The sequence below is a fragment of the Arachis stenosperma genome, chromosome 2, assembly GCF_014773155.1.
Source record: "Arachis stenosperma cultivar V10309 chromosome 2, arast.V10309.gnm1.PFL2, whole genome shotgun sequence".
NCBI classification, from domain to species: domain Eukaryota; kingdom Viridiplantae; phylum Streptophyta; class Magnoliopsida; order Fabales; family Fabaceae; genus Arachis; species Arachis stenosperma.
This window is the reverse complement of record NC_080378.1, coordinates 68,138,404-68,155,963: the sequence shown is the minus strand read 5'-3', so window position 1 is coordinate 68,155,963 and position 17,560 is coordinate 68,138,404. Positions and strand designations below refer to the sequence as shown.

General features: G+C 33.6%; 1 protein-coding gene across 1 annotated transcript; it reads right to left on the bottom strand.

Moving 5' to 3' along the window:
- Nucleotides 1–1,717: 1,717 nt before the first annotated feature.
- Nucleotides 1,718–12,254, bottom strand: LOC130961263 (uncharacterized). The gene is made up of 13 exons (XM_057887032.1): nt 11,849–12,254; nt 11,267–11,416; nt 10,732–10,902; nt 10,230–10,373; nt 9,405–9,510; nt 9,134–9,282; nt 8,784–8,909; nt 7,402–7,545; nt 7,041–7,128; nt 5,904–6,277; nt 5,252–5,572; nt 3,079–3,309; nt 1,718–2,192 (listed from the first exon to the last, which is right to left on the bottom strand). Exons 1-13 carry the CDS (start codon nt 12,131–12,133, stop codon nt 2,058–2,060), a joined length of 2,424 nt encoding a protein of 807 aa, XP_057743015.1. The 5' UTR covers nt 12,134–12,254; the 3' UTR covers nt 1,718–2,057.
- Between the last annotated feature and the right edge of the window lie 5,306 nt (nt 12,255–17,560).

Sequence of the window (17,560 nt, the reverse complement as noted above, 5' to 3'; positions counted from 1 at the left end):
ACATAAAAATAATGTCATATACTAAAATTTTATTTTAAAACATGACACATTTAATGATTTCAAAATTCATAAACATTAATATTTCATTATTTATATACATCATATTTGAAACTTAAATATATAGAAAATAAAACTTAACAATAAGTTCTTTACATTATTTATTTACATGAATGCTTAACAATCTCACACATTAAACTATTCCATCATTGATCAAATGACCAATATTTCCTTCAGAATCCTTAAAAAAATAAGATACATCATAATGAGTGGTGGAATTTTCAGTATCATTTGAAACGAAATTCGACTCTTTTCCCTTGTCGTCCTTTTTCAAAGATGCCTGGTAAAGATCAACTACGTGCCTTGGGGTACGGCAGGTACGTGACCAATGGCCCTTTCCATCACAACGGAAACACTTATCCTCTGTTGATTTATTCTGCCCGATATTTCTTTCTTTATCCCACTTCTGGTGAGATCCTCTCTTTTGAATATAATTCATTTTCCTTCTATAATTTTTCTTGTTATTAAAACCTTGCCATTTACCTCTTCTGGGTAATTTGCCGCATTTACTTCAGGAAATGGGGCGGCGCCAGCTGGGCGCTCTTCATGATTTTTCAATAGCAACTCATTGTTGTGTTCAACAAGAAGGCAAGAAATTAACTCAGAATATTTTTTAAACCCTTTTTCTCGATACTGCTGCTGCAGGAGCACATTCGAGGCATGGAAGGTTGAGAAAGTTTTCTCCAACATATCATGATCAGTTATCTTTTCCCTACATAACTTCATTCGTGAGGTGATTTGAAACATTGCAGAATTATATTCATTTATAGATTTAAAATCTTGTAAACGCAAGTGCGTCCATTCATATCGGGCTTGAGGAAGTATTACCATTTTTTTATGATTATACCTTTCTTCAAGGTCTTTCCAAAGATCTGCAGGATCTTTTAATGTGAGATGTTCATTTTTCAATCCTTCGTCAAGATGACGACGAAGAAAAATCATGGCTTTGGCTTTATCCTTCTGGGATGCATTATTTTCAGCCTTAATGGTATTTCCAAGATCCATTGAATCAAGATGGATTTCAACATCTAATATCCATGATAAATAATTGTTTCCAGATATATCAAGAGCATTGAATTCAAGATGAGAGAGTTTCGACATAATGAAAATTTGTTACCTGAGTCTTCCTAAAAATTTGATCAGAGTCTTGTGCTGATAACGTGTTGTGAAATAAATAAATAAATAAGAAAGAGATAATAAATATAAAAGTATAATTATATAACTCTAATAATAATATTCACCACAATTATTATCACAATATAATAGATATGATTAGTATATTTACTAATATTATAGTAAAATATATAAAGAGAGAATAAAAATTAGTAATATGAAAGAGAAAGAAGAAAGATTATTATTGCTTGTGTATAAGGAGGGGAGAATGATATTTTTTGTTATGTCACATTAACGGTAATTTCATTTTCTTTTGAGAATGTAAATTTCATATAGGAAATGGACATCCACGTCCCATTCCTATCACAACAGGCATTTTTTTAATTGGGATATTTATTTAGCAGCTCCAAAATTCTTAATGCATTTAAATAAATTCAACTGCAATACGATATTAGATTTACAAGTCTAAGTGATTGAAAAGCTAATTTATCACCGACACCTGTGCAGCTAGAGATGAAATACACTTTCCATCAATGAAGGAGTACAATATGATACAGAATAGAATATACAAACGAATAATTACAGATAGATAGTACCTTTCAAATTTTGATTCTAGTTTTGGGTACTTCGATACACTGAGTAATAAATCTTGCTGCATATCATTCTATGATTTCTATCATGAGAACTATGTGGGATGTTTCCCCTATCAATATATTAAAAATGATTCAGTATAGAAGATTTGGTGAGCGTCTTACAAATAGCTTTCAGCAACCAAGAGCAAGAGATATATGAAATATTGGGTTACTTATATACACGTATAGTGTTTTGTACAGTCTGTCATAATATACACAATTGTGGGGCCTTAAGGTGAGGTTGATAGAGTTTTCTTACAAAAAGGAATCACGTATCAATCGTGCTAATACCCGAGAAGATAATCTGCTAACAATTTCAGGAAGCACTTTAGCCGAGATGCCGGGCAACACAGGGAGCAGGTCTTGGATAATCTGAGGGACATTGAGTACCTGTTGCCATGCCCCCAAAACAAAAAAGACAATGAATAATTAAATTGATTGTGTTAGACACCAAAAGAGATGAATAATTATTTTTGTCGCATTTTCAAATCATTCGGGGGCTATTTTGTCGATAACATCTTTCAGGACGAATCTTTCAAGTACCGAATTGGTAATTAAATCTATTTGATAATTTTCTTTTTTAAATATATTGACACCTATAATCAATAACTAAATTGGACAAGTGAAAAATTGTGTCATAATTGATTTTTGACCCATAATCAATTATGAAGTCTTGGTTAGGAGTAAAACCAATCATCTAAAAAACTACATAGTTGATTTAGATTTTGATTCATCATAATGGAATATCGGCGCATTCAATTGGTAATCCAAGCTCTAAACATGCTTTGGACCATTTTTAGTTGAGGGAAAAATCAATGCTATCTATAAACAAAAAATCAACCATCAATCAGCCATCCACCCACCCGTATAGGAATACATTAGAATACGAAATGACTACATATTCATATTTATAATCAAATTTAATAAATAATATAATTAAGTAGATTTATATTCATAATCAACATATGAATAAAAAGTATAATGGTTGCTGATTAGTGTTTATAAAAAGTTTGATTATGCTATTATGAAAAAAGTTTGAATATTCTGCTACAAAAAAGTTGATTTTTCCGGTGAGAAGTTTGCTTATTTTGGTCAAAATCACTGTTGGAAAATTGTGAATGAGACCCTAAATATAAACAAATACGTAATGACTCATTTGGTGGCTGATTTATAGTGTTGATAACATTTTTGAAAAACAATATACTTGTCTATTAAAGAGAGAAAAAACAAAAGGCTCACAACAAAGTTCTCAATAGTGAAATTCATTATTCATTACCTGACCAGAAGTCCTTGATAGTGAGCTTCCAGCAGTCAAGAACTCCACCACTTTCTGGACATTATTCAGTATGACTTCATCCTCTTCGGTTATGGTGGGTATAAGTGCTGTCGTCTTAAAGGGTCCAATGGTAGGTACCATACTGAAAACTGGGGCCGCATTCTGAAATCCGAGTGGGGATATTATTCTTACGAGTTGTTCTCTTGTAAGTGCATCAATGCCTTTGACAATCTGAATTCACAGGCAATAACGTGGATCACCATATGCACATAAGTCAGAAAGTAGCACTAATTCAAACTACCCATAAATATGACAAATTTCACAAATTATAGCAAATAGTTCATCATGGCACTGACAAACAATATGCAATGAATCACCTAAAAAACAGTATGAAAATATTATATAAGCCTTTTGGACAACAAGAAGCCTCTTTTAGTTCAGGGTAAGAGGAATTGATGATCCAAGTTGGCTACTTGACTCCTATCAAGTATTTATTATGTATAAGGGATGTTATTCAACACTAGCCACTGCCGAGCAAAAATCAATCATCTGGATGCATTGCAGTCAATGAACCAGAATAAAGTAACAGAAAAGGGTCAAACAATGACAAATCAAATTGAGCAGGAGGAGAGGAACATCAATAAAACAAGATTTCAAGCATAATAAAAAATAAAGTCACAACTAATTATTTTTCTTTCATTTTCAAGTTCAGCTATTTGCAGAGTTTCATGTCAACTATTTAAACATTTGATGATTTCCTCTTATCTGAAGAATTTAAGGTGAGAAATTATGAAATTGATGATAGGTTGGTTACATAAAGCTTAAGTATCATTTGCTTACTTTAGTACTACTTTGATTTCTTCTTTCATATAATTTTCATATGTATATAAAATTTACTCAACAAATAGAACATGCAATATTTAGAATTTAGACCTTTGATATGAACCAATATCTTCTATAATATAATTTCTTTCATATAATTGAAGAATTTAATGTGAAAAATAATAAAATTGATGATAGGTTAGTTGCATAAATGCTTTTTACTATGATATTCTAAATGTGATTATATAGATAGATTCTTTTCTCTATGTTGCAACAAACTAAGTTTAGTGTTGACATGGCAAATTCATAGAAAATGTAAAATCTTTGGTATCATTAGCTTCTTAAACACTACTTTGGTCTCTCCTTTCATATATTATAATAGATAGTTACGACTACATGAGATTACATCCCGGGATAAAGAGTCCTGCTAATGTTTCATTAAACATAAATTTGGCATCATCAATTAAAATGCTAATTAGATTTAACTAAGCAAGCATAAGCTTTGCACAATCAAATTATATATTTTGAAATATTTACAGATTCAATGTTTAATGTGAGATGAAAGAAAAGGGGATTCAATACATAATCACAGGATATACACAATTAACTATCGTATCGTAACGGATCTTATAAGGATATAATATCATAACTCATTTATTCACACATATTCTAACATGCCCCTTTTTCCAAGTAACTATCCATGTAATTGTTATTTTATTTTTCTTTTTTATTAAATTTTGGATAGAAACTGTATCCATTTAAATAAGAGAGGTTCGTTCCCCTGATGAAAATTATAATGAGGCAACTGAGCACCAGATGGACCCTTGTCATTACTAATCTAAAACTTGTAACATACTAAAAGACCACAAGAGGCTTGGTAAGATATTGATATAGGACGGGTTAGCTGACCTTGCTAAAAGTTAATGACCCTATTAATAATCTAGTTTCATTTGTTTTGAATTCATTTATCAAATGGTTAAGAAATCATATGTTTGGAAATAATTATTTCTTCCCTAGAAGAAATATCTTTTAAGCATAGAGAAATAACATGAAACCTATCTGCAAAATCGTCAGATGATTTCTACCATTTAGCTCCCTTGATTTCCGCCAGTTATAGAAAGATATGCAACAACTTAATACATCCAATACTATTAATTCAAGTAATTTGTATATCACGCCATTTAGCGTACTTGTTTAATAAACATGGTTGGGATAGGAAGGGATATTTGGTACTTGGCTCTAAAATGCAAAGAATAATTAAATCAATTTGCATCTTAAAAAGTCATTTGAAGTTATAAGAAGTTATAAGAAGTTATAACAAAAGCTTCTTAAATATTTATAGAGAGAGTACCTCATCCAGAAGAAATTCTCGGAAAAAGTTTCCCCTATCAGACAGCAAAAAGGCCAAAGCTGCCCTTGTTTGCAGTGGCTGCTGTGATTGAGGAATTGACTGTAAACCGGGCAATAGAAACTGTGATTGACTAGTAAGCACCCCAAGTTCAGCCATTTCCCCATTCAGACTCTCTCCACCTCCACTTTTGGCAGCAGTAATAAAATTCTCAAAGGCTTGCATGACATCAATAAATCTTTCAGCATCAAAAACTCCAGATTTACCATATATAGTGTAACGTAAAGCATTCCTTAGCCGAGGGGATTCATCCGTAAGGAGCCTCTATCAATGAAACGATGGACATCAGTATAGATTAATCAGAAGAATATAATGTAGCAATAGGACAAGCTAAGTCTCCAGTAACAGAAAATCCTATTGGTTTAGCATTCAAAGCTATTAACTAAACTGTCAAATTCCAATTTTGTTTCAGTAAATAACTTCCATGCATGATGGTTGTAATGAAATCAAATTCGATGAATTCCATAATATTAACATAATCATTCCTTCAATGTGCTCCACTCGAAATTTGTGTGTGCTCTAGAACTAGGACACACGCAAATGGAAAAGATATCCACCCTTTATGTCAAAAGAGTCACCAAGCAGAAGATTATACCTGAGCAATATAAGGGTAGGCCTCATCAACAATGGCAAAATCCGAATTTCCTACTAAGGCAATCCCCTCTAGCACCCCAATAGCCCTAATTATCAGGGCAAAGTATGGGGGTATCCTAAATGGATAATCAAAGGTAATCTGAGCCAAATCTGATGCAAGCTCTTGAAAATTGATGTTCTTTGCTCCTCCACCTTCTAAGGCCTGATCGAAGACCTTGGCTAAAACTGGCAAGATTGGCTCTAAATTGACGCCATCAGGAATGAAACCGAGTTTAACAAAGTCTTTAACTATAGCTGGGTAATCCCGATGGATGAGATGCGAAATTGCTTCAATCATTCCATACTTTTGATCATCAGTCAATTTTGTAACAAGCCCTAGGTGCAAGAAAATAATTTGATCATTTACCACAATGATTCACATATTGAAACATCTACTTGCATATATAAAGAGTAGCATGAAGGATTAAGGCAATATAATGAACCATGGAACAAGAGATACACATGTTTAAAAATTATTCCAATTACATCATAGCTATAATATTCAGGTGAGAAACCAAAAAAAGCTATGATTAAGAAAAGAAAGCTTCATTACCACATTAGTGGCTCCACTTACCTCCCCACCCAAACCCTTAACAAGAACATCGACCACCCCCCTTTCTCCAAAAAAAATAATATTAATATGTATGATATGGAAAAATACTATTCTCACTATTCCATCTTTAAATTCTCAAAATGATATCTTTCCATCTTGAAATAGTTACATAAATCAAATGATAACATAGTGTCCTATAACATGGAGGTCTGAGGAGAATTGGTTCTGCAACAGTAATATGTGAAATACAACTCCATAATGAGCTTATCAAAGAGAATTAAGCATAAATATGTTTTGTTTATAAATAATTCATGACAAGACACAATGGCATTGTTTGATCCATGTAGCCAATCTCTCCTAGTATGGAACAACTGAACAAGGCCTTGTTATCGTGGTGGTGGTTCTTAAAACCCAAATTAGTTCACATTTTCAACATATATTTCATAAAGTAAAAGCCACACCTATGTCTATAATGTTGGCATCTTATGAGAAAAATAATCTACAACTATACATTATTCAGATACTGAAAAAAAAAAATGTTCTTACCAAAGTCAAGTATAGCTAGCTTTCCATCTGGAGTGCGGATCAAATTTCCCGGGTGTGGATCAGCATGAAAAAATCCAGTATCAAGCAGCTGAAATAAAATAAAAATGGAGATAAATATGTTGTAATTACTTACATCAATAATTCCTAGAAGAACTCTTCTAATACTATACCACATACATTTTCATCAACATTTTATTATACAATCACATGTTCATTAATGCATAATTTTTACATTAAATATTTTATTTTCAGTAAAGGGTTCAGAGATATAACAATATGATTGGAATTGACATCAAAAGCAATAAAATAAAACATTCTATAATTCTTACGAAAAAGATAAAAAAAAAAAAAGTGAAACTACCTGCTTTAGATAACAGATGACTCCAACATTAACTAGCTCTCCAACATCGCTTTCCGCGCTTTGTGACAACTTCTCTCCGTCAATCCACTCTGTAGTAAGAACCCTCCTTGATGTATATTTAGTGTAGGTTCTTGGTATCACAACCTGAAACTAGAACTATCAGAAGAAGTAGCCGAGATCTAGTGACCATTCATGTAAAACGTATTCGGATAGAATTCCCACATATGATAAAACTTTTGACAAGCCTGTTATGAAGATAGGCATGTTTATTGTGTTTCTTCAAATTTATGAAACATTATACTTAAATAAATATTGACAATAACATTTTACATATAAACAATGTAGCAAAATATCTTAGTTACAAAAATCTTGACTTAATGAACTAAAAATCTAACGTTACATTCTCAGTTTGATCACCCATTTGTTAGGCATATATGTATCCACTATCTAGGGCTTTGGTGATTAGGGTAGTGTTTTGGATTACATCCTCAAATAAAATCACATTATGAATTTATTATGATATATGATAAAACTCAGCCTTACTTTCTATCGTTAACTTTTATGCCACCACATAAAAGACAACTTCAATTCGGATGGCAGACTACACACAGAGAAAACAATAACAGACTAAAACTCCAAAAGAATCATCTACCCACTACAGCATTCCACCATGTATGCATGTATAGCTATATCCACACTTCATATCCATAAACAGTTCAAACATCTCTAGGAAAACATAGGAAATAAATAAATATTCTTGCCATCAAACATACACATGGATGCTTTTCTTATAGCTATTTTATCATTTATAGTTAATTGCAGTGTCACTTGGAAATAAAAGCAAAACTCTGTAGTACATGCATTCATATTTTACTAGAATGGGAAATTAAGATTTTAAATAACCTCCTTGTACTCTTTGGTCACATTCTGGGAGACAACTTTAAGTTTCTTCCCTAGTGTAAGAAACTTACTAGAAACTTAGATGGCAGGAAGGGTTTCTTTTATTCAGTCTTCAAGTCATATTAATCTAATGCATTGTCTTCTATTTAAATATATTTATTCCCCTTGCTTTTGTTGTTTCAGTGGGTGTTACTTGGTCCTTGGGGACCTATAAAACTTCATTTGGTCTGCAGTGTGTTACATTCCGTGAGACAATCTTGTCTCATGAGCTAGGATAATTGTTGTACTGAAAAAGAATGGTTACTACTTACCTCTCATCAACCATCTGATTTACCCATATATCATACTTGAATCAAAACCAAAACTTAGATTGTGGAAATACCAACCATGTTTTATATGCAATTCATTTTTCTATAATATATAAAAAACAAGGGGAAAATATAGAGAGCAGGCAAAAATTAACTTCAAGTAATCATCCTTACCTGTGGTAGGTCTTTCCTCATCATTTCAGCAAAACGATTTCCATTTTCACCTTCATTCACATAGTCTAGCTCTTCAAAGAATCGAGCAGCCCACTCATCAACCAACCCAACGACGTCTATTGAGACCTATAATGTACAAAATAAAATAAAGGCTTAAATAAAATTTTTGTCTCTATAAAATACCCGTGTTTTGGTTTTGATCCTTATAAAAAAGTTTATTTTGGGTATGGAGGACACTTGTAATAAGCAATTAGCTTGCAATACCAACATCACTATTTAAATGTTCAAATTAATTCAATTTCAATTGACAAATACAACTTCAAGTCTCTCCTCACAATAATTAAACTTACCTGTGGAAACTTTCGAAGAGCCAAACCTAGCTTCCTAATAATGAATAAATCAATTGTGACTGTCTCAAGAACAAAAGGTCTTTGTACTTTAACAGCCACCAAGTCCCCGTTTTCCTTTAAGCGGCCCTTATATACCTGTCCAAGAGAAGCTGCAAGGATTTAACAAAAGAATTAATACCTCTTGATAAATGAACTTAAAAAACTAGCAAAGAGAGACTATACTTTTTCTACAATGAAATTACTATAACTAATTGGTTGTCTGGAGAGCTACCAGCAGCAATGGGAGATGTTGATAGTTCAGAATAGATATTTTGCCATGGTTGACCAAGCTCCTCCTCAATTAGAGCCATAGCTATATCATCTGGAAATGAAGGAACCTTGACATTTATCGAATTCCCCCACAACCCCATCAAAAAAGAAAACAAACCTTAGCAAAAGGAATATTTCAGTATCAGAATCATAATGTCATTGTCTAACTGCTAATAATTTTCACTATTTACAATTTCAAAATTAATTCTTGTATGTTGGATCATGATTCTAATTTAGACAAAGAAATGGCCCAGTAAACTGCTTATGAAAATAGAACATAAATATTAGATGCAACCAGCGCAACTGTTTCATTTTTCTAAAATAAATAGGAAATATAATTTTGATTCCTATTTGTGATAATATGAAACTTCTTTATTGTGAAATATAAGGAGTAACTAAGAAAAAATGAGTGTCACTTACAGGGACAGACCAAATTTATTTATTTATTTATTTTGAACCCAACACTAATTTTAATTTGGTCCCAACACTTTACAGTAGCTTCATGCCAAGCTGAAAACTTCAAAACAGCACCACACAACAAGAATTACTAATAAACAATTGCGTGTACATGGACTACATTAAATTTTGCTTTTATATTGAACAAAATTGAAAAATGAACACTATGTATATGGAGAAAAACATATATTAATCAATAAATCACACTTGTCTGCATATCAAATTATGAACTTTTCTCAGACTCACATAATCCCTCTGAACTAATTCATTTAGAGATGGATTATGCAGAATGGTGAAATGAAGCAAAAGGGAGCGCGAGCAACAAGCTTACTTTATCACAAAGTTTCTGCAGTTCTGTCATTGCTACAGGTGATAGTATATCAGGTCTAATGCTCAATGCTTGCCCAAGTTTTATGTACGCTGGACCCAAAGATGTAACAATTTCACGCAATTCAATTGCTCTAGCAACTTCGCTCTGGTTATAGAAAATGGGAAAGAGCAAAAATGAATAATCACAAATTCACAATGTAAACTCAAAAGTTGCATTGTAAAAAGTAGATAGGAATATATGGAAAGCGACACGTATATCCCCACACAGAGATACATGTTCAAGCCCTAGGGTCTACAGTACCAACTAGTAAACTACTTTTGTATGAAGTTAAAATAATTACAAAATAACTCATTCAGTCATTTCATAAAAGCGCACTTCTTAGTTTTTATTATTTAAAAAACTAAACATAAAAAAAATAAAATAAAACAGAGTGGAATAAAACACTCTGGAATAAAGAGTAAGGCAGTAAGCTATGAAGCCTTTCTGGATATTAAGGAATTACCTCCTTAACCTTCTTCTTAATCACATCCCAAGCAATGCGCGAAAGGAAACCTCCAGCAACAGAAAGTAACTGCACAATGCGCGTAGCCACAGCGCGTGGACGTTTTCCCCAATACGCAGAAATACTTGGGGGATCATACACTAAAGGCAAAAACTCACTACTTTCATCCACCTACACCAATACAGAATACAAAGTTCCAATTACAATCGAATCTGATACCCGTTTATAAAAAACAAAAGGAACACACTTTATCCAAAAACGAAAAACGGAAAAATTAAACACTAAAATGAAAATGAGCATAAAGGAATGAGTGAATGACAAGCAACATCGATAAACTCCAAATATATCATAAAACAATTTTTAAAGCAAATACATATCAGTTTGATGCTAATGTATTAATGTTAATGCACCATAAGTCCATAACTGCTGTCAGCTAGTAATCACAAACAAGTTCACTAAATTTTAAATAATAATAATAATAATAATAATAATAATAATAATAATAATACTATAAGATTCAGATAATTTTGAACACCTCAACAAGACGTAGCTCAACATTATCCGCAGCAAACAATGAGTCCTTCAGGTTCTGTCCACGAAGGCCTCTCATCAGAGTCGCTAACTGTTCGTCTTCTTCCATTTGTGCTCTCATTCGCTTTATCTCCTTTGAAACATCTCCAATTCTCTGCCATCCAACAAAACCCACACACTCATAGTCGTTAACTCAAGTGTTCCATCGACTCAATAAACAATCAAAATAAAAGACATGCAAAAAGAAAGATAACTGAATCATGCTTTCATGTTTTTATTTCCTGCATTACTTCTCTTGGTTCATGATTTCATGGTTTTGTGAACTAAATAACAAAAACGAAAAAATTATTTCATTTTTAGTATTTTTCTACTTTCAGTATTTTGTTAAGGAAGAGAAAAGACAGAAAACAGAATTTTAGTTTATTATTTTCACTATTTTCAACTTTTTCCCCCTAAAAAATCCTGATTTCAATCCAAAGTTCTTAATCTCGCTATTTCTTTGACAAAATCTTCAAAAAAAAAAAACAGAAAATGGAAACATTAAAAAAACAAAACCGAAAATCAGGATCAGGATCAAAAGTGTCACCGTTGATCCGCCATTGACGGTGCTGCCAGTCGGAGTAAACCTAGATGACGAACCATTGACTGCACTGCTCAGCGGAGGAGACCTGGACGACAAATCGTTGATGGTGGTTGATTGAGCGGTTATAGCCTGTTTAGCCTCCGCGGAGACGACGAAAACACGGTTGGAGTGGAGGCGAAGTGGACGGAGCTTACTGCTCCATGATGGCGAATGGTGGTGGTGTGAGAGTGAGCGACGGCGAGGGAAGGAATCGATTCGGCAGGAGACGAGGGTCGATGCGGCGTCCATGGCGGTCCGTCTCCCCTTGTAGAGAGAGACAGAGACAGAGACAGAGAGAAAATGCAGAGAATTTGGAGCAATGAGGGCCAAAGCCAAACTGGTGGTTGTGTTTGGCGAAGTTTGAAGTGATGTGTTGTAATTGTAACTTGGGCAAGGATTTGGTATGTCGGTTTCTTTTGAGCACCGAAACGCCAAAAATTTGTTTGGCTTATTGGTGCGCCAAGGCATCTACAAATAAAAATTTTACTTTTTATTGGGGTTTATTTGGTAAGCATATTAAAAAAGAGGGGTCATATTATAATTTATTAACTTACACCTTTAGTTTTAGTTTTACAGTTTACTCATTAGATAATAGAGTTCTTATAGCTGAACCTTATGCTTCTCATCTCCATTTTCTTTTAATCTCCATTTTTATTTCTCCCAATCTAAAAATAAGATTTAGGATGCTAAATGAAAAGAAACTGAAGTCTTAAATCTTTGAAGCTCTCTTGAATCATGCCCTGACACTCTTTCACGGCTGTGCCGCTATTATTGAATGAGTCAGTGCCAGAAAATAGTTTGTCATTCGAAGTGGTTGTGTTACTTTCACATGGAGGTATTTAATGAATGTTTTATATATAGTTACGTGAGAGTAAGGTAGAGAAGGCGCCGCACGGGACGGTGCAGATCTGGGCAAATGAAAATGTTGCCTAGTAGTTGACGATGGGGGCACTATGATGGCGGCCGCAGCGCAGATCTAGATTGTGTTTCTTTCAAGCTCGTCTCCGACCAGATGGTTGATGCTGGAGTGCGCCAGGTTGTGGCGGAGATTAGGAAAAAGAGGGAGGAGTTGAGGGTGAAGAGGGAAGTGAAGGTGACATTTAACATAACAGGGAATACTTAACTCTAATTAATTTAAATTTATATATTATTAATCTTTGAATATTAACCCACTATATTTCTGATATAACAACAATAACTATGAAGAAAATAATATTTTCAAAGTAACTCCACTGACACAAAAGCTACAAAAAAATACTAACTAGTCAATCACATTAAATTACATTTAAGATGATCTTGACCGTTGGACTAAAAAAATATAAAAGATCTAATGACTCCTCAATAAAAATGCGCACCAATAAGCCAAACAAATTTTTGGCGTTTCAGTGCCCAAAAGACGTTGGCGTACTGAATCCGTGCCCTTGTAACTTGTTAGTTAGTGACTTAGTGTACGAACCACTAAGAAAGGAAAGAAAATGCAGACAAGGAGTGAAGGAAAAATAGAAATTGTACTAATTTTTTCTTTTAAATTTAATTAAAGCCAATTTTTTTAGTTACTTAATTTTTTAAATTATTTTTTAATTTTAAATTTGGCACCCTAAGTTTCTTAAATTTTTCAAAAATTTAAAGATAAAAAATAATCTTATAATAAAAATACTAAATTAAGTAATTAAAAAGTAGTCCACCCATATTTATTCTTTTTAAATATAAAAAAATGATTTATTATTAATTATTTTTATCAAAAAGTAAAAGATATATATAAAAATAATCTATAAAACTTTCTTTCTTAAAAAATTAGTATCAAAAAGAAAAAAAAAAGAAAAGAAAAGAAGAGAGTCGATAAACAATTGAAATCCATAAAATACACTATTTTTCTTTTTTTTAATTACACTATTTTTAACTAATATTTTTGTCTTTATTGTTTTTTATTTATTATTAAGAACTTATCAGGATTTTTATTTAAATAAATATTTTATTTATTTAAATAAATATTTTATTTATTAAAATAAATAATTTTAAAAGTTATTACGAAAATGTATAAAATTTCTTATCTCGTTTACAGTGTAAACGAGATACGCGCAAACTTATCTCGTTTACACTATAAAGGAGATAAGATTGGATAATGTTTGTGTATAGAAGTCATTTACAGCGACGTTTTAGGCCAGATTTCCAACTTTTCCACCACTTGGTCATCTCTTCTATCCCTTTCTGATCATATTATTGAGTAAGACGAAAACGGTGCATGTAGATGCACGTGATTCAGGCATTAATAGGTTGAACGCAACATGACACTATGTCGAGGTAGTCGACTTTGCAGTTAATTTTATTATCTTGACATTTATTCTCATATATGTATAGCCATGGTTAGGATATTTGCCAATAACTAGAATACAATTTGTATCGTTAGCAACAGGTCACTGATAGGGTATAATTCTGAGAATGAGAATGTGGTTATCGTTTTTTTTGTAATTAAGTTGTTAATTACATAATTATTAATTTAGATATTAAATGTTGGGATAGATGTCTTCCATCCGTTGAAGTTAGTTTATTGGTTACACGTTTCTTAATTTATTAATTTAGTTATTAACTATCCAAGTTCGATAATTAGATTATTAAGTTAAAGTTTGATAATTAGAGTATATTTTAATTAACGTATTGAGGAAATGTCATATTAACGTAAAAAATTTTATCGACATAAATTCAATTAGTACATACATGTAAATTTCTGTTAAACAAATGTGTACCATAGTTAAGTTAGTTTGATATGTTGATGGACCTATTCAAATTTTTAATAATTGTGATCATTTATTTTTTGTCAGAAGCCTCGCTGACTTCTGCCCCGTGAGTGAGTCACATGCTTCCACCACCCAACGTCATTGTCTTGTATCTGAGAGAGGCTGGGTTCAGCGACACGGTGCCTCTCAAGGACTTCATCTTCGATAACTCCCTTGTCAGGGCATTTGTAGAGCGATGGCGTCCGGAGACCCACACGTTCCACCTGCCATCGGGTGAGGCCACTATCACCCTACAGGATATGGCGTACCAACTTAGGCTACATGTAAGAACTAGATTTTTAGTAAATAGACTTTTCTAGCGGAAAAAAAATGAAAATTAAAAAGAAAAAGAGAGTTACGAGTTCAAACTTGGCTTTATGAGGGTAATTACTCCCTCTAAGTCAAATTTGACTAAAGGATATTAAATACTATCTTACCATTGGCTTAGTTACCATACTAGAAACTTTTTTTAGCCGCAAAAAATGCTTGATGAGCGGATATTTTATACGCTTTTTGGCATTATTTTCATATAGTTTTTGTTATGTTTTGTTTAAGTTTTATTATATTTTCATAGGTTTTAGTGCTAAATTCACATTTTGGGATTCTAGTTTGAGTTGTTGTGTTTTATGATGATTTCATATATTTTCTGGCTGAAATTGAGGAGTTTTGGCAAAGTCTGATTCAGAGACAGAGAAAGGATTGCAGATGTTGTCAGATTCTGACCTCCATGCACTCGAAGGAGTATTTTTGGAGCTACAGAAGTTTGAATGACACGCTCTCAATGGCTATGGAAAGCTAACATCCATGCCTTTCCAGAAATATATAATAGTCCATATTTTGCTTTGGAAATGAAGGCCCAAAACTGGTGTTCAACGCCAGCTACCAACCCTATTCCTGGCATCCAACGCCCAAAAGGGAGCAGCTGGCATCCAACGCCCATTTAGGAGCCCCAAACTGGCATTCAACGCCCCAGAGGAAGTACCAACTCGTGGCTTCACTGAAGTTCAGCCCAAACACTCACCAAGTGGGCCCAGAAATGGATTTTTGCACTGCAAGACTAGTTTATCTTATTTCTGTAATTCTTAGTTATTGGATTAGTATATATAGAACAAGGATCACCCTTGTTCAGAATGTCATGCCATATTTTCGAATTACATTGTTTCTTTGTACAGTATGAGTCACTAACCTCCTAGGTTAAGGTTAGGAGCTTTGTTGATTCTTATGGATTAATAATATCACTATTCTATTTCAATCTATGCTTGATTTTATTCTAAGATGTATCTTCGTTCTTCATCCTAATGAATTAGGAGTGTAACTTGACCGTCATTCCTACTCACATGGGTTCTTGCGAGTCCTTGACGGGATAGTATTGAACCACAATCTTGATTATACATCTCTTTAGCGGCTAATCCACGACTTCGTTGGGTACTTGGAGACATCAGTGCAGCTGAGGTACGGAGCGATTAAGGCCTTTGTGGTATAGGCTAGAATCAAAGGAGCAGCGTTCTCTGATCCGGAAGATCCGACCTTTTCTGTGGTATTTTGAGTAGGATCACCAAGGGAATGGACTGCTAGAGCTTCACCCCCGTTCAGATTGGATAACCGCTGACTCGGCGTTTGATCGAAAGCAGAGGAGATTATTGACCGCTGACCCGATGTTAATCATTTACAACCTGCCATGGAAAGAATCAATTAGAAGTTGGAGTAGATGGTGAGAAAACTTAATCCAGAAGGAAGAAGCATATTCAAAGCCTCAACTGTTCTATCATCACTAAATTCACACCTATCTAGTAACATTTTATTTATTTATTTGTTTTTGTGTGTTTTTCACAACAATTATCAGATTTTTTATCTGCCTGACTAAGATCTACAAGGTAACCATTGCTTGCTCAAATCAACAATCTCTATGGGATCGACCCTCACTCACTTGAGGTATCACTTAGATGACCCGGTGCACTTGCCGGTTGATGAGCGGATAATTTATACGCTTTTTGGCACTGTTTTTATATAGTTTTTAGTATGATTTAGTTAGTTTTTAGTATATTTTTATTAATTTTTAAGCAAAATTCCCATTTCTGGACTTTACTATGAGTTTGTGTGTTTTTCTATAAGTTCAGGTATTTTCTGGCTGAAATTGAGGGACTTGAGCAAAAATCTGATTCAGATGCTGACAAAGGACTACAGATGCTGTTGGATTCTGACCTCCCTGCACTCGAAGTGAATTTTCTGGAGCTACAGAACTCCAAATGACGCGCTCTCAATTGCGTTGGAAAGTAGCAATCCAGGGCTTTCCAGCAATATATAATAGTCCATACTTTGCGTGAGTTTTGATGACATATAATGGCATCAAAACGCCATCTCTCTGCCATTTTCTGGTGTCAAAACGCCAGAACTGGCATAAAAGTTGGAGTTAAACGCCCAAACTGGCACCAAAGCTGGTGTTTAACTCCAAGGAAGACCTCTACACGTGAAAGCTTCAATGCTCAGCCAAAGCACACACCAAGTGGGCCCGAAAGTGGATTTCTGCATCAATCACCTATTTCTGTAAACCCTAGTAGCTAGTTTAATTATAAATAGGACCTTTTACTATTGTATTTTCATCTTCGGATCATAGAGACATTCTGGATGATACATTTTCATATTTGGGGAGGCTAGCCATTCGGCCATGCCTGGACCTCCAGACCACTTATGTATTTTCAACGGTGGAGTTTCTACACACCATAGATTAAGGTGTGGAGCTCTGCTGTTCCTCGAGCATTAATGCAAAGTACTATTGTTCTTCTATTCAATTCATGCTTATTCCTATTCTAAGATACTCGCTTGCACTTTAACATGATGAATGTGATGATCTGTGACACTCATCACTATTCGCAACCTATGAAGCATGTCTGACAACCACTTT